This window comes from Dreissena polymorpha, chromosome 4 (genome assembly GCF_020536995.1).
Source record: "Dreissena polymorpha isolate Duluth1 chromosome 4, UMN_Dpol_1.0, whole genome shotgun sequence".
NCBI lineage: Eukaryota > Metazoa > Mollusca > Bivalvia > Myida > Dreissenidae > Dreissena > Dreissena polymorpha.
Genome location: NC_068358.1, coordinates 106,553,560 through 106,575,230, shown reverse-complemented (window position 1 = coordinate 106,575,230; position 21,671 = coordinate 106,553,560). Strand labels below are relative to the sequence as shown.

The 21,671-nt window shown below is 37.1% G+C and overlaps 2 protein-coding genes and 1 non-coding gene across 3 annotated transcripts; 1 reads left to right on the top strand and 2 right to left on the bottom strand.

Moving 5' to 3' along the window:
- Window positions 1-1,666: 1,666 nt before the first annotated feature.
- Window positions 1,667-11,692, bottom strand: LOC127878680 (uncharacterized). The gene is made up of 11 exons (XM_052425208.1): window positions 11,609-11,692; window positions 10,764-10,879; window positions 10,204-10,350; window positions 9,775-9,941; window positions 9,096-9,259; window positions 6,873-6,974; window positions 4,768-4,881; window positions 4,328-4,443; window positions 3,421-3,567; window positions 2,445-2,611; window positions 1,667-2,060 (listed from the first exon to the last, which is right to left on the bottom strand). Exons 1-11 carry the CDS (start codon window positions 11,614-11,616, stop codon window positions 1,860-1,862), a joined length of 1,449 nt encoding a protein of 482 aa, XP_052281168.1. The 5' UTR covers window positions 11,617-11,692; the 3' UTR covers window positions 1,667-1,859.
- A 1,617-nt stretch (window positions 11,693-13,309) lies between these two features.
- Window positions 13,310-21,277, bottom strand: LOC127878678 (uncharacterized). Its single transcript, XM_052425207.1, has 5 exons — window positions 21,093-21,277; window positions 18,134-18,249; window positions 17,544-17,690; window positions 16,646-16,812; window positions 13,310-16,101 (listed from the first exon to the last, which is right to left on the bottom strand). The coding sequence occupies exons 1-5, from the start codon at window positions 21,275-21,277 to the stop codon at window positions 15,919-15,921; spliced, it is 798 nt and encodes a 265-aa protein (XP_052281167.1). The 3' UTR covers window positions 13,310-15,918.
- Window positions 14,717-14,788, top strand: Trnat-ugu (transfer RNA threonine (anticodon UGU)). The gene has a single exon. It is a non-coding gene; the product is annotated as a tRNA-Thr (tRNA).
- Window positions 21,278-21,671: the final 394 nt, after the last annotated feature.

The following is a 21,671-nucleotide window of genomic DNA, read 5'->3' as shown; positions in this document are numbered from 1 at the left end:
GGATTTGTCTCTACATCATGAGATAACGACAACAGTTATATGCACAGATATGCTAATGCGGATACTCTGCAATTTCGGATGGGCACTCTAAGTTTCATTGTTTTCATGAGACAAGCACAAGATATTATACGGCTACGTTCGTACCTGTTTGGCTGATTTTGGGGTCTGGGTATCTGTTTTTGTTAGTTGGGAATGTATGTCGGGTATGTTAAACAACATAACACTAGTTAAAACTAACAATAATGCCAAGAAAATACCTGTAAACATGGTCAACAACTTGTTATACAAGTACTTTCGTTTCAAAAGTTAAGAAGAAGGTCAACAGCAGGAATTTTTTTCGGTAAAAAATCACAAAATGCTCGAATAAAATTTATAAAGCAAAATGTGGCTTAAATTGATAACCCAAAATACCAATATGCCAGTTTTGCCATGTCAAGCTGTCAAGATCCAGAAAGTCCTTCATTCACATCGAATATATCCTTCGAATTCCATCCATTTTTGTAATTAGCGGAGATTTAGTGAATAAATAACTCATATATCCTAAATGACTGTTTCTAAATAGCCAAACAAGCCGATGTATGCTGTAATAAAGTTTTGACACTAGTGTCTACATTTTCTCATGGGCGCGGCCATGTTGGTAACACGTGGGCGGACTACTTCCAACCCGTACTTTCCCCGATTCGATTATTGATAATCTGCGAGGGGTACCGAATGAGTTTGGCGCGTGTACTGAAGCACGTGCATTCCACTCGTGCTGTAAGCAGGGTGTCACGTGGTACACAGCCAGGAATTACAATCAGGAATGTAATTCTCAATTAAGTTATTGGGGTACTGGTTATATTTATGTGATATTGATTATATATATTTTAATTAATATGGTTCATGTTTAATTAATATATGACCAGTTAAAACAGATCGTTTACATGAACATTGATTATGTTTTAACGTTTCTGATAAAATATTCCAATTAAAAACCCCTATTATACTACAAATATTTAAGTGAGTATGTGAGTCTGACAAACGAAAATGTAATGTCAAGTGTTAAGTGGTTTGAGCACAACATGACAATTCAAGGATAAAATCATAAATTTAACAGCCTAAACTTACACGGGAGTAAAGTCGTAAATCACAGTTGAACGAATTGAATTGCAGACTGGTTTAAGTATGACGTCGACAATATCTTATAAGTATGAACGCACATGGTACAATCTAAAGTGATAGATGAACGAGAACGGGAACAAGAAGTAAGTTTAAGTTGGTTACATTAGCTAAGAGGTTATAAATAAATAAAATAAAAAGTTCTTTGCTAATTTATGCCTTTTGTGAAGTTTCACAGGGTCATTAAATCGCTTTTCTTTCTTTGAGGCTAATTACAGTCACTCGGTTATTGTAAAGCCTTTAGTTTTACAAGATATTATACGGAATAACATAACACTATAAATATCTAAACAAAACACACATAATGATACTCGATGACATACATGTCCTGTCAGTTTCGTCCATATGATAAATGTCTCATTTCCTCATTTTTTGACAATTATAAATGGTAGTTGTTCATTAAAAACTACATTTAAATGGTAATTAAATTGAAAAGCACATGTGTGGACTGTGGTCAATTCGAATCTTGACATATTAATACAATATCTTTATAAAACAACAATATTAGTTCAATGCAAATCTAATTTGGACAATAACTTTATTTATAGCATAACACATATAAGTGCTGTGGCGTATTAAGAACTTGACATTCAATATTTAAATGACACAAAGCCATATATGTAAAACGAGTTTCAATAATTGCATACAATAGAAGAAAACATGAACAGTTTAAACATGCCTTATGCATTATGGTATTCAATTTAAAATCCACCCATCTTCCTGTGTTTGTCGTAGGGCAGATACTGGAACACGGGTGCTCCCTTTGGTCCCTGTGTTTCAATCACGGGCCTCGCTTCGTCCCTGTAATCCGCAGCCTGAATCCCGGCTCCAGTCACGCCTCCCGCTGACATCGACTTCCGGTCTTCTTGCTCCACCTCAATGTTGTCGTAGTATCCACCACCCTGTAAACCAAATTACACAAATCTCACTTTTTACAACAACGATTTAACAGCTAAACTGTAAGCAAACTTGTATAAGAAATAAATGATAGTGATAACATATGTTACAAACAATAACCGAATAACCTATTATTGAAACCGGTTATTAGCCGGTTTACTGAAAACATATAAATGTTTAAGTATAATTGAAAAAAATCATATTGCATAAGCGACCATATCAGTTTCTAGATGCAAAATTTATTTGAATAGATTTGTTAATGTATGTTTGATATTGTATATACGTATCCTGCGTAATAAATAAAATAATGGTATTACCGAGACGTTTTTGTTGCACATGCGCATTTTACTACATACACAGAAAACTACTACCCGGTACATAAATTCTACCTCCAGCAAATCTTTGTAGTCGTATTGCCGGACATCGGGGATAAGTATGGCGGCAACAGTGAAGTTGAGAGTTATGGCGAAAACGGTGAGACCGAACGACCAGCCCGGGTAGTGGTGGGTGGGGCTTTGGACGACCCACACTGCCTTACTGGCCACGCCCACAAGTGCTGAATGGTAACAGAATTGAACTATGAATAGCGCCTCACTTTTTTTTTTTGGGGGGGGGGGGAATAGTTGCGACCAGTGCGTTTGTTATTTAAAGTACATGAAACTTTATGAACACAACATATGCTTGTATGAAACATGTATGTGTGTAGAAAACGTAAATGATTTAATAAATGTAAACGATGTGAAGGAATTGATAAACGATTGTCAGCATTTCGAGAACTAATATTCTACATACTTTACATTCTATTAATATTATATCCATGGCTATTCTATGGAGTTCAAGCATGAAATAAAGATTACGAGGGACTTATTTACAGATGTTTGCTTTTCTTGAAGAATATCATTGCATTTTTTAATAATTTAACTATACTATTTGTAGTATTACAATTACTAAATCTAGACAAAGGTGAATACAATTCTTCTAACAGGGAATCGAACCCGGGACCATAAGGAAAACAAAATAACGCGCTTCAAAAGCACCACTCAGACTTTTCAAATCAACAGTAATTTTTTCACGCTGTATTCATAACACACGTGTTTTCCCTCTTAACATGAAGAGCGCTTCTCATTCGTTATAATTTACCGCGTTCGATTGATGATTTTCGATATACGAATGGATATGTTAAAAATTATTCAAACTTATAAGTGTTATTTTGCATTTTGAATAATATTCATACAAACATTTGGGAATCTAGGGCATTTCCTATTTTTAAATTGTCATTTAACCAAACAATGAACAAGTCCATTTAATTAAAAGTATTGTAAGTATATAATTTATATTACTACTAATGGTAACATGGGCGTTTACCTGCGAGAACGAATATTGTCATGACCGCAGTGACCATCCCTCTGGTACGAGATTTCCGTCGGGCTACGAAGAGTGCGAGACAGATAGCGCACGCAATTATAAGCGCCAAAACGACGGTCTCCATGACACGCACTGCAGTCACCTTCGCTAAAATTCAAGTGCAATCCTTATTTATAAACACATAAGCCTCGTTCTGGGGAAACTGTGCTTAACGCGTTTGCGAAAAGTATCGTCCTCGATTAAAGTGTACAGTCCTCACATGCTTATCAGGGACGACAAGTTCCGCCTTCACTGGAATTTCGCTTAGAAGAGACTTTTCATAAAATCGTAAACATATTTCTTATGTATTATATAATGTAATACATTAATATTGCGAACTGTACAGCCTACTTTGGGTCGGCACTTTACGAACATGTATTAAGTTCCATTTTCCCAGAACGAGGCGCACATATGTACACTAATACATGTGCAAGCATGATGCATGATTTAAAGCAGGCCTGTGACAGGCATATTTAGAGAGAACCAGTAGATAACTATTATTGAATTCATGCTCATTAAATTAAATTGAAAATTTTAACGAACAATGAAATTGTTAAATAACAAAATATGTCATTTAAACGTTACAAATTCAAGTATTAAAAAAACGTGCATTTATATGAGCCTTGTTCTGAAAAAAAACTGGGCTTAATTCATGTGCAATCCGCCCAGGCTAATCAGGGACGACACTTTCCGCTTAAACTTGATTTTCGGTAAGGAGGGACTTCCTTGAAACTAAAAATACCATAAAAAGGGGAAAGTGTCGTCCATGATTAGCCTGTGCGGACAGCACATGCTAATCTGGGACAACACCTATGCACATGCATTATGCTCAGTTTTCTCAGAACGCGGCTCATATAATAATTCATACTGTTTAAATAATTTGCTGGGAGCCCCGACTGTGCACACGTGGTGGTGTTATATCCAGAACAGTTGGACATTCTCCATAAGCCGAACCCAACGTCCAAGTCTTCACGAGCAGTATATCTGAAACGTACGAACATGTACTTGTCAAGTTACGATTTGATATACCAGATAAAGAAATCTTGCCCTTTTGCCTTTCAGCTGCATAAAGTATAAGCTAACTGAAAAGAAGTTTTAGGGGTTGTGCCCTCATTAGTTTGATTAGACAAACCAAACTAAAATGTTCTATTATGATCATACAAGCGCAACATCATGTAAACAATTCATTATACGTTTGTGCAACTACATAATTGTATGCCTGTATTAAATTATATCTAGACACACCGGATTACAGTTATTTATAAAATATTAAGCCCAACGGTGAAGTAATAAATACAAACACATTACCGGATCATCCAGTAGTTAGTTGCATAGCCAGAGGTGTGTAAAATCAGAATGACGAAGGACAACACCATCGCAACTTTTGACAATGTTGACGCCGGTCCGCAAAACGGCATTTCACTAGATGGAAACAAAAACACGGCTCTGTCTTTGTAAATTTTATTTATAATTAAATACTCTTGAAAACTAATCCTTTACGTATACCATTCTGTAATAAATTCAGTCCAGTATGTCTAAGAAACCTTATACTACAGGGAGTTACTCATGCAATAATGAATGCTAATTGTCTTCGGTTTATGTTTAAGATAGTTGTTATGTTGATAGCATTGTGTGAACATTTCAATAGTATATTTCACTTTTTTAAAATTCACTCTTCATGACTATAAAAATTGCAATTTGTGTTGAGCAGACACCATGTACAATGCTAGTATACCGATCCTATTAAGACTTAACACTATGAAGGTACACTTTTAGAAATGTACATTGATATTTTATTTGATAATGGTTAACAATTAAGCATTATGCGTACATGAAATGGTATATCTAGCCATGACGCGATGTTGAAGGTAGTTTACATAGCGTGATGCTTACATGTAACGGTATATCTAGCCATGACGCGATGTTGAAGGTAGTGTCCATGACTTGATTTTGAAGGTAGTGTGCAAAGCGTGATGCGTACATGTACCGGTATATCTAGCCATGACGTAATTTTGAAGGTTGTGTATTTAGCGTGATGCGTACATGTACCGGTATATCTAGCCATGACGTTATGTTGAAGGTAGTGTACATAGCGTGATGCGTACATGTACCGGTATATCTAGCCATGACTTGTGTTTGAAGGTAGTGTACATAGCGTGATGCGTACATGTACCGGTATATCTAGCCATGACGCGATGTTGAAGGTAGTGTACATAGCGTGATGCGTACATGTACCGGTATATCTAGCCATGACGCGATGTTGAAAGTAGTGAACATAGTGTTATTCGTACAAGTACCGGTATATCTAGCCATAACGTGATGTTGAAGATAGTGTACATAGCGTGATGCGTACATGTACCGGTATATCTAGCCATGCCGCGATGTTGAAGGTAGTGTACATAGCGTGATTCGTACATGTACCGGTATATCTAGCCATGACGTAACTTTGAAGGTTGTGTATTTAGCGTGATGCGTGCATGTACCTGTATATCTAGCCATGACGCGATGCTGAAGGTAGTGTACATAGCGTGATGCGTACATGTACCGGTATATCTTGCCATGACTTGTGTTTGAAGGTAGTGTACATAGCGTGATGCGTACATGTACCGGTATATCTAGCCATGACGTGAGTTTGAAGGTAGTGTACATAGCGTGATGCTGACATGTACCGGTATATCTAGCCATGACGTAATGTTGAAGGTAGTGAACATTGTGATGCGTACATGTACCTGTATATCTAGCCATGAAGTGATGTTGAAGGTAGTGTACATAACATGATGCGTACATGTACATGTATATCTAGCCATGAGGCGATGTTGCAGGTAGTGAACATAGCGTGATGCGTACATGTACCGGTATATCTTGCCATTACGTGATGTTGAAGGTAGTGTACATAGCGTGATGCGTACATGTACCGGTTTATCTAGCCATGACTCGATGTTGAAGGTAGTGTACATAGCGTGATGCGTACATGTACCGGTATATCTAGCCATGACGTGATGTTGAAGGTAGTGAACATAGCGTGATGCGTATATGTACCGATACATCTAACCATGACGCGATGTCGATGGTGGTATACATATCAAGTGAAAACATATGCTTCGAAAGTCAAACATCACCACACACACACATGTTCGCCAACGAAGAAATACTAGATACCATCGCCTACATATTCTACAACAAATCCATGTTACCCGTGCATGTGTTTTCATCTACCGTGTCAGATGCATTTATTTTGCTGAAAATGTTGTGTTTACATCCATTAATACTCTTGTGCTAGACATCACATTAAAAGCTTGTCATTCTGTGAACATTTAAATGTAATTGTAGTTTTGTTGAAAAACGCAACTCAACAACGCACTCCCTAAAAATAAAATACAATAAATAAATGAAATGATATTTATGTTACTCACCATGTTAGATCAGAAAAATTAATGCGCATGTAAACGAATACCTCACATACAAAATATATGAGCCTCGTTTGGAAAAACGGGGCTAAATGCATGTGCGTTAAGTGTCGTTAGAAATTAACCTTAGTAGTCATCACATGCTAATTAGGAACGACCCTTTCCGCCTAGAAAGGATTTTCGCTTAGAAGAGACGTTTTAAACGCAATTACCATAAAAAATTGTAAAGTGTCGTGCCTAATTTGCCTGTTCGGACTGCACAGGCTAATTGGGAACGACACTTTACGCACATGTATTAAGCCCCATCTTCCAAGAGCGATTCTCATATAAATAGAACAGTAAATGTAAATATTTGGCAAACAAGAGCTGTGACTTTGCCATCTGTTCAAGGGATCACACAAATTCATGCATGCAACTATAAATATCGCATAATTTACCGGTATGGTAAACAGCATTGGGCATCGTTATCATATTTTGAACGCATGATTTAATTATTTTAAAAGCTGTCGTGTTTCTTGAAAATCATAGGAATCACAGTGTTTTATTATCGTTAGCTATGTGCTTACTATTTTTTAATAGCCATGAACATTTTTACTATTATGATAAATACATTGTGCTATTGAAATGAACATGTTTTGTTCTGAATTAATGTTTGACACATACATTGTCTTTCTGTCAAAGAGGATTTCTTATAACACATAAGGTTTCGTCTCAGCGACAGACATTTCAATGTCATTGAAATAAGCTATGGATACGGTGGCACAGAGGAGACAACATTCACTCCTCTTTTTTAATATTTAAAAATTGCACTCATTTTTTCTAGGGAACGACTTACTAATTAGTGGGAACGAGTTAGCTATGTCGTGTAAACGACTTACTTAAGACGATATATAAAAAAGGTGCAAAACGAAATAAAAGAGCGTTTAAGTAAATTATTTTGTTTTCTCAAGCTTTAAAAAATCTCGACTTTCATATTTTGTTTGCTCGACTTTTATTATTTATTTTCTTGACTTATCTCGACACTATTTTGTTTTCTCCTCTTTTAAAATTCAAATGAACGGATAATGCAAATATTAAAATATTTGAAGGGAAAAACTTAAAATATCAACGGTTGCGTAAAAGTGACATTCGCTCCTCTTTTTTAATTTTTTAAATTGCACTCCTTTTTTATACCTCGTTCCCACGATGATCTAACTCGAGAGAAAGACTTACTTACTCGTGGGAACGAGTAATCTATGTCGTGTGAACGACATACTAAGTCGAGGGAACGAGATAAAAAAGAGGAGTGCAAAACTAAATAAAGAGGAGTGCAATGAAGAAAAGAGTGGTGCAATAAATAAAGTAGGGGTACATTAAAAAAAAAGATTATTTTAGCTAACTCGAGGGAATGACTTACTAATTCGTGTAAACAAGATTGAAAAAGATGATGAGTGCATAACTAAATACTAGTAAAAGATAGTTGCAGTAAACTATTTTGTTTTCTCGACACCTATATACTGTTTACTCGACTTTTATATTTCATTTTCTCGACTTTTATAATTGGTTTTGTCCTCTTTTATAATCCAAATGAACGAACAATTCAAATATTCAAATATTTGGAGCGAAAACATTCAAATCTCATTGGGTAACCGATCAGAATCTTGTAAGTTTAGCACTCATCTTTTTGTCCATCTCATTCCCTTGACACTCAGTAAGTCGTTCCCCTAGAAGTGAATGTCACCTCTATGCCACCGAACATTGACCTTACTGGTGCTTCTGATACTGAACTTGTATCATAGTAACACAATCACACAACACCGTTTGATCATGTTTTCCATTTATTGAAATGGTCGTGAATGGTTTTATCTCATTTATATCCGCAACCTACATTTTGGGCGATTTTTACATTAAACAATGTACACGTATATCAATTTATATATACTTGAATTCATTTCAAATACAGCCTATCATATTGCAACCGTTTGAAAATCTGTCCTTGAATAAGGTACTAAGTAGTATTGACAATCGTGCAATGTTTAATCGTGCATTCGTTTGTGTAAAAGCATATCATGATATAAATCATGCTGATTAATATAGCAAAACAAAAACAAAAAAACCTAGTCAGTAACATAAAAGTATGAAAAAAGCGATAACGCGAAAAATAATAACACAATAACAACACCAATTACAAGGAAGGATCTGCAAATCATAGTATAGGCAGATAAGACTTTTGTTTAAAATCCATCTTGCTTCTTTCGTTTATCATAGTTCAGATACTGAAACATGGGTGCTCCCTTTGGCCCCTGTGATTCAATAATCGGCTTTACGTCGTCGCGGAAATCCCCGGCTCCACCCGCCGTCATTGGTTTGCCTTCCTCTGACGTCACAGCCAGGTTGTCATAGTGACCACCAACCTGCAGACGACATGAATACATATAAAGCATTCCGCGTCTGGGAAAACCGGCCTTAGTGCATGGTCGTAAAGTGTCGCCTCAGATTAGCTTGTGCAGTGCGCACAGGCTAATCATGTACGACACTTTGCGTTTTTATGGTATTATTCCTGTAAAGAAAATCTAGTTCACGCGTAAACTGTCGTCCGAGAATAGCCTTGCGTACTACCAAGGATTATCTTGGGCGACACTTCCAGTTTAACCAAAATGAGGTTATTTTTTTCTACAAGATGTTCTAGGCATATACTAAATCAGAAATTAGTTGTAAAATACGTGTCACCGAATATGATTCAACCTGGAGGTGGGTTATAGCGGTCAAGGAATGGGTGATCAATTATTTATCATGCGGGTGTCTTTAATAACCATTGCTCTTCAGTTGTAATGAACGTATAATACAAATCTATCTATGGTCTGAATAGTACCGTCCCTTTAAGGGACCGTAAACATTACACGGGTTTCGAATTATTTACTTAATATACCTTCAACAAGTCTCTGTAGTTGTTTTCTATGATATCTGGAATCAGTGTAACAGCAGCAGTGATGATTAACGTGATGGCAACCACGGTTAGACCGAACGACCAGCTGGGATAGTGAAACTCTGGGATTTGTACTACCCAAACAGCCATACCGGCTATACCTAAGGCAGCTGAAACGCCAAATTGCGTTTTATGAGATGTGAAACGCTAAACAAGAATACATTGTATTTACCAAAGCATGGAACATGCATGTTAAACAAATAGTTCGCGTCAGTGGTGAAAAAAACAAGTCGTAAATTAAGCATATGAGAATCCAGAATAAATAAAATAACACTTCATAAAATGCATTTTTTAACACGCATGCACACAATACATTTTGTCATTTCGTGGAAATGATATGAATTCCATTACTTTAAAAAAAAATAAACCCACCAGTGATGAAAAGCATAATAATCAAGGTCACGGCCATGCCGAAAGTCCGGGAACGGCGGGAGCCAACGTAGAAAATCAGACAAACTGCGCAGATAAATATCAGGGCCAATGTGATGGCCTCTAAGGCTCGAACTATAGTCACCGTATCTACAATGTGTAAATTAAAATGGATGCACGTGCATCTTAGTATAACAATGAAAGCTGGTACCAACGTATACACGAAAACTACGTCTACTTCTGGTAGGCCTCTAATAATATCAATATAATGGTGTATCAATGAATTCAAATGAATTATTTTAATACAGTTCACTCGTATTAACCTTTCCACCTCAGGAGCGTAGTTAAATGGTTATTTGCAACCAGCATAAAACCAGAACAGCCTGTGAGTAACTCGCAGTCTGTTCAGGTTTTAAGCTGTTTGCTGCTCATCGGTATCTTAAGGTTGGAAATGAAGCCTTGAGCACTTGAATCTCTTTAGAAAGGTCTTAAATTCACTTTGACTTTCTAAGGGACAACACACAGGTCAAAATGAGTATTTGCGTTACAATAAATAATCCTACTGTTCAGGTAATTGGTAGGAATATCCGAGTCTGTACACGGAGCGTTATAGGACCCGGAACAGTCAGTCATTTTCCACAACCCTACGCCAATGTTCACCTTGTCGCGCACTGTATATCTAAAAGTATGGAGTCAGTTAAAAATGTTTGTACACTGAAAATGTGGATTTAACAATACATTAAAGAAGTCTGAAAGGTTACCGAAAATACAAGATATAAACCTAACTTACAATAATTACCCCGGAAGATACGACACAACATTATAGAGATATACTGGAGAAAAATATGCAAACGATTACGGTACTTATAACTTGATGTATGTCAGTGCGTTTAACCCATTTATGCCTAGCGTCTAGAAAAAAGGTCTCATCAGGTTCTGCGCTGTTTGCTTAAAGGAATTTCCGTAAGAAATATTCTAAATATAGAAATAAATATACTAGACATCCCTTGTTTTGGAAATAAATTGATCCGATTTAGAAGGATGGGAGAGTTCACTAGGCATAAATGGGTTAAATATACACCCAATCTCGATAATAATATTTGTATTGTTTTCGCTTCAAACGGCCGTCATTTAATACTTCACTTGAAGGTAATTTGTATTTTAAAACATTGTTTCTCGCATTAGCGTTTTTTTTTACTTAATCAAGAAAATGTTTGCATTAGAAACCACATCATACATCACCAGTTAAGAAGTAGGAACCATTAGAACGATGGTAGTTATTTGACAAAGAGTTAAGATAGACGTCAACCAGTTGTTTTTAAGTACTTTTATTAGTAACCACAACATTCATGAACAACCACTAAGTTAAGTTATACTATACAAATGGTTTAAAAAACAAAGAAATTACCTCGCCATCCAGTAATTTGTTCCATAACCGACTGCTTGCAAAGCAAGTGCAGCGATAGACAAAAAAGCCGCTGCCTTCGCCCAAGTGGAAGCAAGTCCAAAAAACGGCATATTGTGTGTTTCACGAACAACCGAAAACACATAAATATAAGAACTGTGATTATTATAAACACAGTGAAGTAATACTTGAAAATAGTTTACCCCTTCACTTAGTCGATGACACCTTATACTTAAGGAAACATGTCATTCGTTTCAATGCTTTCATTGTCTAAATGTTCGACATGCTTAATGAGTACAAGCAAAGTATATTGTACCCATTAAAAGATTGCGCAATCTTTTGCTTATCATAATGAAAAAGAGGCCTTTAATGGTTCTTTATTGCTCATATTAATCAACTTCAATATTTGTATTAACCCTTTCAGTGCGGGAACCGAATTTTAAAGGCCTTTGCAAACAGTTTGGATCCAGATGAGACGCCACAGAACGTGGCGTCTCATCAGGATCCAAACTGTTTGCTATTCTGATAGTATTCTTTGAAAAAATCGATGAAAATGCTAATTTTAGAAATTCAACAGACGACATTTAAGCAGACGACAAATTTCCCAGCATGCAAAGTGTTAAGCTACAGTTTTCTTCATTTGTCAATGGCTGTAAATTGTATTTATTTTTGACAAATTACGCAACGCGTTGGCAACTTTATTTCTTGGTATAATTGTTTTCATTTCAATTTTTCTCTATATTACCAAAGCTTACGAAAGACGAACTGTTTTTCTCACAGTATTGTTTAAAAGCTTGAAAGCATTTCCATCACCTGTTTGAATAAATTTCAAAAAGTATGACTGAAAAATGACCAAAGGCATGCAATAATGTCATAAATGAGAAATTATTGTCATGTGATGAATGGATTTCATGCGTTTTGTACCGTCTTTGTAAATGCAGACCTCTATTTTAGAATCAATTAGACTGCTATATTTTTAGTTTATGTCGTATTCCCGGTGTATGAGTTAAACAAAAAATTTCACGTCTGTTCAAAGATAACGATTTTGGGAAAAGATGCAATAATTGGGCTTGTTAGTCATCAATAACCGACAACACCAACATATGGATCGCGCTCTGTGAAAAGGGGGTTTCGTGCACATGCTTAAAGTGTCATCCCAGATTAGCATGTGCAGTCAGCACATGCTAATCATGGACGACAATATCCGCCGCTTGTATTTTTCGTTTAAAGGTAGACAGTTCTTGATGAAAATCCAGTTTAGGCGGAAAATGTCGTCCCTGATTAGCGTATGCGGACTGCAAAAAAGTGTTAAATAGTTAATGTATATGTTATTATATGAAATATAACAAGAATCAATTCATGAAAATGTATGTAAATCCATGTTAAGTATTTCTATAACACATGCAAGTTAAATATTAAAAGAACATCATAAAGAAAAAAGTGATTGTTCATTTTCAGTAACAAAGTAACAATGCACCTGAATAATTGAATTTCATAATATAAAATGTACAAGATAAGTATTGATGCAAAGCATCAAAGGGCGTCGGGAATTTCAGTGTAATAGGCACTCAATGAAGTTACATGGAACGATTTTTTTCTACTGTAAATATTAATATATTGGCCGATTATTTTAAACAAAATAGAAAAAGATCCTGGTATAACCATTATCTATGATTTTGTGTTATAACCCCCAAATAACCATTATCTATGATGTTGTGTTATAACCCCCAAATAACCATTATCTATGATTTTGTGTTGTAACCCCAAATAGTTCATAGTTCATTTTATTTACATTGGTTTCCTTTTTTTACTGGCATCCGTGTGCAGTTTTCATTAATGGAACAGAACTGTGTAGGTTTTAAAACATCTGCTTCATCTTGTAAGCGTAATTTCATATTTTTCTCAACTTCAAGGAGAGATGATTCTGAACTTATTCTTACGTTGCTCATTTACGATAGGGATTGAGTACTCATTGATATGAAAACAATGTAAAAGTTTTAATGTGTTTACGAATCCCCCACCCTCTCACACATATATTTCATGGGCATAATAAAAAAAAATGGTTACAATAAAACAGCATATTTATTTAAACTAAAATGTCTACATCAAAACAAAAAGTTAACATAGAACACAAATAAAATAATTTGATTCTACCGGGGCTCGAACCTGGGCCTCTCACATGTGAAGCGAGCGTGTAACCACTACACTACGGAACCGCTTGAAAAATCACCTTCTAGCTAAGATATAAATAAGCTATTAATAGTCGGTTTAAATGTAAACCCGGAAGTTTAAACGCTGGATAGTGAGCGGGGTTAAAGGTCCATACCAAAGGGTCCATACCACTGGCAAGATACGGGTCAGGCCTGCGGCCTTCTATTTGTGGTTCTTAAAATAACCCTGTAGGAGGACTTGATAGTAATGAGACTAGGGTGCTGTGATGGTGCTCCTCATTGATAAGCGGCTGCTTCCTTTATCAAGACTCATTATTACAATTAATAATACGTGTCGCGCTTCGCGCTCTATAGCGCCTTTATTAGTGACTAGGGGGTTGCTAGGATAGTGGAACAAAGAAGTTTTGTTTTTATACAAAACCAGAAAGTTTCACCGGTTCGCGTATTTGCCCAGTCCCTGTGATCTTTTATTATTGCCCAGTCCCTGTGATCAGTTATTAATTAAAAGAATTAGCTTTGCATTTTTGGCAATAAATGTTGTAGTAAATGTAATAGGCACAAATGCAGTACTTTTTTACACTAATTTACACAAAATATCACCACTATACAAGATATTCTGACAACAAAAATATATACATTGATCCGTAAAATAACTTCTCCCATAAGCGAAAAAAAACGTATTACATACTAGTCGCCGCACTTCAGTGCGACGCCAATGAGCCAATCGAAATGTAGTGGACACGTGGAAAGGATGTAACAAGAATAGATAAACTGATACCAATACTACGGCATGCTATCACAAAATATCACGAATCACTAAAAAATATATGTTAATAATGTGGACAACGCGCGTGAGTTGCAAAACATATGAGCCTTGCTCTGTGAAAAAGAAGTTTAATGCATGTGTGTACAGTGACATCCCAGATTCGCCTTTACATAAGCCTCCATAGCTCAGTGGCAGAGCACTGGTCTTGTAAACCAGGGGTCGTGAGATCGATCCTCACTGGGGGCAGTGGTAGGAATGATTTTATGTTCGAAAATTACAATTATTTTTACTGAATTATTCCGCACAGGCTAATCAGGGACGACACTTTCCGCCTGAAATTGATTTTGGCTAAGAAGAGACTTTCTGAACAGAAAATATCATAAAAGCGGAAAATGTAGTCACTGATTAGCCTGTGCGGACTGCACAGGATTATCTGGGACGACACTTTACGCACATGTATTAAAATCATTGTTCACAGAGCACGGCCCAATTATCTGTAGTGGGACATTCGATAACAATCGTGATAAAGAATTAAGTCGAAAGTACTCAAACTAATGAAATTTCAAGAATCAAGTATTTTTAGTGTTCAAAACCTATTTTACAGTCATGAATAACACTTAGCGATTAAAAACACACAAAGACACATTACCCCAACACATATACTACGAGTACTGTCTACCACTGGGTACCATCTACCAATATAATCACAAACATGCCATATGTCTGCTCTTTTAATTCTTTTGTTTGGTTCAAGTGTTTACCAATAGTTTCTCACTGCATATTCTGTACAAAAGATCTTCAAATGGCCTTCATAATGATAGTATGGTAAGATTATTTATACAAAATATGATCTTATGGTCAATATATACACTAATTTTAATATGTTATTCAAGGTTTTAGTATGACATAAGGCGGTTGGTAAATTATGATTAAATACATGAAATAAAATTAAAACACAAATATTTTGTCTATGTAACATGCACTCTTCTCTGTTAAGCTTAAGTCAAAACTGAGGTTTATTTTAGCAACCATCCATATCGGTAATAATTAATCAATTGGAAGAAGGTACCATCGAAACAAATAAAATGAATGCTGACCAAGTGTAGTATGCAGCATATATCTGAGCAAAAACATCAGCAAATCTATCAAAATATTTATTTATGCATGAAAAGGGTACATTTAAGCCAATCTGATGTAGTTTCATTGATTTAAAAAAATGTATATTTAAGGACAAAAGCTTTATACACTGGTAGACGGCATTACCAGGCTACTGTGTAAGTTAATTAGTTTAATTCACGTAATGATAAATTTCTGTAGACCAGTTTGGGAATCGTTTTCTCAACATTTGTGTAGTATGTATAGAGATCTCCATTTTTTTAGAATCCATCTCTCTTCTTTCGTTTATCGTAGTTCAAATACTGGAACACGGGTGCGCCCTTCGGTCCCTGCGTTTCAATGATCGGCCTCACGTCGTCTCTATAGTCTGACGGCTGGGCCCCTCCTCCGTCCGACATTGCTTGGCCTTCCTCCTGAGCCAAGTTGTCATAGTGGCCCTCGTGCTGTTGACGAACATACAAGAAGAAATTCGTGATAGATCGACTTTCTCCGGAGTCCTCCGTAAGATTGAATGAGTTTGCTTTTAAATGAGTTTTAATTGGTCGTTGTCGGATCATGTACTACTTAAAAGTACAAAGAGTACTCCTTAGTATTCTACAATCTAACTCATGTGCGGAAAATACGCGTAAAGACACACGGTTATACTCCGGGTGTACTTGTAAGTATATTTTGCGTATCCCCGGGTACTAAGTAGTACATTTGTATACATAATAGTACCCGGTATACATATAAGTAGTTCAAGAGCCGACAATAACCAATCGAGCTTAAATAAGCCGTTTTGTAAATTAGTTACAATTCTTGCATCTTGTCATCTTGCTTTTCAAAATGTTATTGCACTTCTTGAAAAATACGAACATTTATTGAAACGGTCTCCATTTATCAAGCATAAACAAAAGTTAGTAATTAACGTCGGGACTTTTGTTTAATAATATTTTTTGAAAGTAATACCATCAGACATTAAATGGTACTACAAGTAGTATTAAATACCTGCAAAACGGTTTTGTAGTCGTATTCTGCGAGATCGGGAATGAGTAACACACCAGCAGCGATGTTAAATGTAATGGCAACCACCGTGAGTCCGAACGACCAGCCGGGATAGTGAAGTTCTGGAATCTGGTTGACCCAAACAGCCATACCGGCTATACCCATTATAGCTGAAACGTAAAATGAATTGTACAATGTACGAAAAACTAAATACACCTGTTGGTATATATAATACAACTGATTTGATTAAAAACGATTTTTAAGATTAAAATAACGTAGAGGCATATGTAATATTATTAACAGTATTCAGCTTGAAACTAAAAGAATATCAGATAATTTGAGCCTTGTTCTGAGAAAACTGGGCATAATGCATGTGCGTAAAGTGTCATCCCAGATTAGCAAGTGCAGTCCGAAAAGGCTAATCAGGGACGACACTTTCCGCCTTAACTTGATTTTCGGTTAGGATGGACTCCCTTGAAACTAAAAATACCATAAACGCGGAAAGTGTCGTCTCTGATTAGCCTGTGCGGACTGCACAGGCTAATCTGGGACGAAACTTTACGCACATGCATTAAGCCCAGCTTTCTCAGAACGCGGCTCATTTTATTGACTACTTTAATGGTCTTCTCTGGATACAATGCGTTCTGTTACTGGGCTTAATACATGCGCGTAAAGTGTCGTCCCACATTAGCCTGTGCATTACACACAGGTTAATATGTGACGACACTTTCCACCTAATCAAAATTTTCGCTAAGGAAACACTTCCTTTAAACGTAAAATATCATAGAAGTGGCATTGTCGTCCCTGTTTAGTCTAAGCGGACTGCATAGGTTAATCTGGTACGTTACTTTACGCACGTGCATTAAGCACAGTTTTCACAGAACGAGGCTAAACAACTTACCAGCGAGAAAGAGCATCGTCATCGCAAGACAAGCCACGGCGAGACGTCTGCAGGTCCGTGAGCCCACATAGAGGATCAGACAGACGGCGCATAGAAACATGAGGGCCAGGGCGACACACTCTAGAGCTCGCACTGCAGTCACCTTATCTAAAATAAAAGATGAAAAGTATTTTTAGATAAACTCTATGACAACTTGTTCGTTTTGCTCACTAATCGTTTAATGAGTGACTATTCGTCTGGTTTGTGTAGTCCGGTATTCTGTTTATATACACCACCATGTATTTAACAACAAAACACACACCTTTATTCATGTTTATGTAGAAAGTACTCGATATTCTTGTGGATGTCACATACAATATAATTCATTTACATATACAAAGTACTTTATATTATTATATACGAGCCCATATATTTGGAATATTTCACATATAATATTGCCAATAGACATTAATCGCACTCGAGATTGTATATTCACGTATCTTTGCTCCTGACCGTGGGTGTTTCGACAACACAAATTGATACGGTATTATTTTTAAAATACATATGTATAATTATATCACATTACACGGTGCAATAACGGAAACTCCTACCGTTCTGATAACTTGCCGGAACCTCCGATACCGTGCACGGAGCTTTATAATTTCCAGAACAGTTGGTCACCTTCCACAGCCCTACGACAAAGTGTAACTTGTCCCTGAATGTGTATCTGAAAAACAGCAAATCACTCGATGAAAATTATTACATTTCCACATATAAACCATAAGAATTTAATATTCAAGTGACAGGAAGGCATAAAACCCGTTTTGTCTCCGTTGTCTTTGAACACCTAAGAAATCATGTGGATAAATCGCGAAGCGTAAAACTGTTGATACGATAAGTGACATCACATTTTATCAAAACAGCCGTTAACACAGTTTAATTATTGAAAGGTTTCATTACCTCGACATCCAATAGTTGGTTGCAGAGCCGGCTGATTGTAGGGCAAGAGCCACGATGGATAAAAACGCCGAAACTTTCGCCCACGTGGATGCAAGTCCGCAGAAAGGCATCGTTATTCCGTCAGTAATACTGGATTAACGTTGATGTTCAACCGAAACAAAATAATATTACAATACAATACTCTTATGAATAAAGTCCTGTTTTAATTAATATTTACTAAAGGTACTTCGACCCGTTTAAGAAATCTTATACTACAGAAAATCGATCTTCCGTTAACTACTTTGTGATTGTTTTAACAGTAATTGAACAAAGTAGAGTTGTCGTGTTTACGTTTGTATAAACATAATTAAGTCGCGTTCTGAAAAAACGGGACTAAATGCATGTGCGTAAAGTGTCATCCCAGATTAGCAGGTGCAGTCCGCACAGGCTGATCAGGGACAACACATTCCGCCTTAACTGGATTTTCGTTTAAAAGAGACTTCCTTTAAACAAAAATACCATAAAAGCGGAAAGTGTCGTCATTGATTAGCCTGTGCGGTCTGCACAGGCTAATCTGGGACGACACTTTACGCACATGCATAATGCCCAGTTTTCTCAGAACGCGACTCTATTATCTGTTTTGTGATTATGGCATTTGATTTATTCAGACTTAATGTTTGCATGATTTTATTACACAACTTTTGCTCCTGTTAAGGCGACTGTTCAAATTAAGTTTGACCAATCATTAATATAGCATGATCATTATGTCTGATAAGTTCACTTATAGAAACACAGAATAATCAAAGTACTGACAGTACTGGTGTGACGATGCTTTTGAAGAGGATGGATATAAAAGCATCAATTTAAGTTTATCTACATCACCAAAATTGTGTATGTGGGTACGAACATTTTGGGTCGAAAAAAAATAGGTACGAAATAAAAATGGGTACGAAAATTTTGGGTACAAAAATTATGGGTACAAAAATTATGCCAAAAAAATTATGGGTACGACAAATTTTGAGTACGAAAAAATTGTTTAGGGGTACGGGGAAGTAGTACCCGTGGGGATCTTGACCCATTCAGCGAAACTGGGAGGCGGATTACATTCTCGATCAAATATAACAAAAAATATCTTTAAAAAGATATTTGACGTGTATTTTCTGTACCAATTATCTTAAAAAAACGTTCCGTTACAGTAAAACTTTTGTGGGTTATAACATTACTTTACGTAGCAGGTATATTCAAAACTTGACATGCTCTTTAAACAGCAGCAACAACAACAACAACAGCAGCAGTAGTAGTAGTAGTAATAGTAGTACTAATAGTAGTATGTTATGTTATATCAGAGCCTTGCCTGCTTTTACCAGCTATATATATGCGTACGGAATATTTACACATGTTACGCAAAATTTGATTGGCTGACTAACTCGGGATCTCGAGATAGCGAAAATTCTCTCCTCTTTAAGTCTTTTGTTTAATGCACTCTGCCTTTATTTACTGCACCGCTCTTTTTTTAATTGTACGCCGCTTTTATTTAGTTTGCACTCCTCTTTGTTTCTATCTCGTGGCCACGACATAGCTTACTCGTTGCCACAAGATAGAAAAAAGAGGAGAGCAATTTAAAAAAAGAGAAGTGAATCTCATCTCTATGCCATAGTACCTCCATTCTATACATAGATGGTGACGTCACTACGTTATTGTCAGTAAGACCGGTGTGTACACAATGATAGTACCTGTGTGTGTGTGTATCTGAGATTTATTTACAGGTCGTCCAGCGTCTTCGCGACTACAGATGTATCGACCTGCCCCTGTGACCCTTCAGGGGAGAAAATACATACATATTATACATCAGAGCACGATGGCCAATGAGACCTTAATGTGACTAGATGCTGTTTTGTTTTGTTTTTTAATGGATTATGTAGTGGTTTGCCTTTTATCGAAACGGATTTTGCAGTATTCCTATTATCTCTAGATTAGAATTATCCTTATTGGCATTAATGTTTATTCCTTATAGTTAGTGTGTGGTTTTTGTGCCCTCCGCCCCAAGAGGTGTTATTGGGGGTTCGAGTGGGATACAGAGGGCGCCCCGATTCCAGAGGCGCCCCTAGTTCTTTTAAGTGCTCGGTGTACAGCACCGATACACTGCACCCCCGTTTAACGTCCCTCGCGGAGGACTAGTTAGTACATAAACAGAGATTAGGTACAGATAGTACTCTACTGCCCTGTGTCTTGGTGTAAATGCACATGGGCTCTCACTGTTGTGCTATTGGGATATTGTCAGGGGTTTTAATGTGTTTGCAAGGGTCAGGACTAGTTTGAAGGTAATATAGTTAATATAGTAGAAAAAGGGGCTGCGTTTGTGTGGTGTGGACCGAGATGACTGGTTGGTGGGGGTACAGGGAGGACAATTTCAGGGTTCTACACTTTCTTGCTTGGGGAGACCAATTTTCAACGCGAACTTTATATTGGTTTTTTTTTGAGAGAGAGAGAGAGAGAGAAGAGATGAGAGAGAGGAGGAGAGAGATGGAGAGAGAGAGAGAGAGAGAGAGAGAGAGACAGAGAGCGCGAGCTCGCGCTCTATCTCTCGTCTGCTCTGTCTATCTCGCACGACCAGCGAACCCGCATACGCACCTCGCTACTCTCTCCTCTATCGCTGATCTCGTCATTCTACTCCTCTCTGCTCTATCTCTCTCTCGCCTCGTCTCCTTCTGCTCTCTCCTCTCTCTCTCTCTCTCATCTCTCTCGCTGCTCTCTCGCTCGTCTCTCTCTCTCGCTCTCTGTCGCTCTCTCTCTCCCTCTCTCGCGATCTCCTCCATCGAATTACGAGACATACTCAGATATCTACGCGACTAGATCGATCAGCTATCCTAGACGAGCGCAGCATCTCTCTCTGCTCTCTCATCGCTCTCTCTCTATCGCTCTCTCTCTCTCGCTCGCTCTCTCTCTCTCTCTCCTTCTTCCTCCTCATCTCTCCTAGAGAGAGAGAGAGACGAGCGCGCACGTTCTTCTTCCTGTTCATACTGCTAATGGTTACACAGATGGTAATTATATGTATTAGTGCATTTTGGTCAGGAGGGAATAGAGGGTTAATGCTGACCATCCCTCTAATTCGATCTGACCCTCATAGTGACAAGGGTAATACGTGCAGGTTAGCAATACAAAGGTTACAATTCAACGTCTAACGTAACAAGTCACAGGCATGCAAGGAAA

Coding starts and splice junctions, on each gene's coding strand:
- LOC127878678 (XM_052425207.1), bottom strand. CDS start 21,277: ATGGAGGAGATCGCGAGAGAGGGAGAGAGAGAGCGACAGAGAGCGAGA. Junction 17,691..18,133: donor TCCGGCAAGTTATCAGAACG/GTAGGAGTTTCC, acceptor CTTTTATTTTAG/ATAAGGTGACTGCAGTGCGA. Junction 16,102..16,645: donor ACTACAAAACCGTTTTGCAG/GTATTTAATACT, acceptor GTTCGTCAACAG/CACGAGGGCCACTATGACAA.
- LOC127878680 (XM_052425208.1), bottom strand. Junction 6,975..9,095: donor AACTATGATAAACGAAAGAA/GCAAGATGGATT, acceptor TTTCTAACGACA/CTTAACGCACATGCATTTAG. Junction 2,612..3,420: donor GACAATATTCGTTCTCGCAG/GTAAACGCCCAT, acceptor GTTACCATTCAG/CACTTGTGGGCGTGGCCAGT.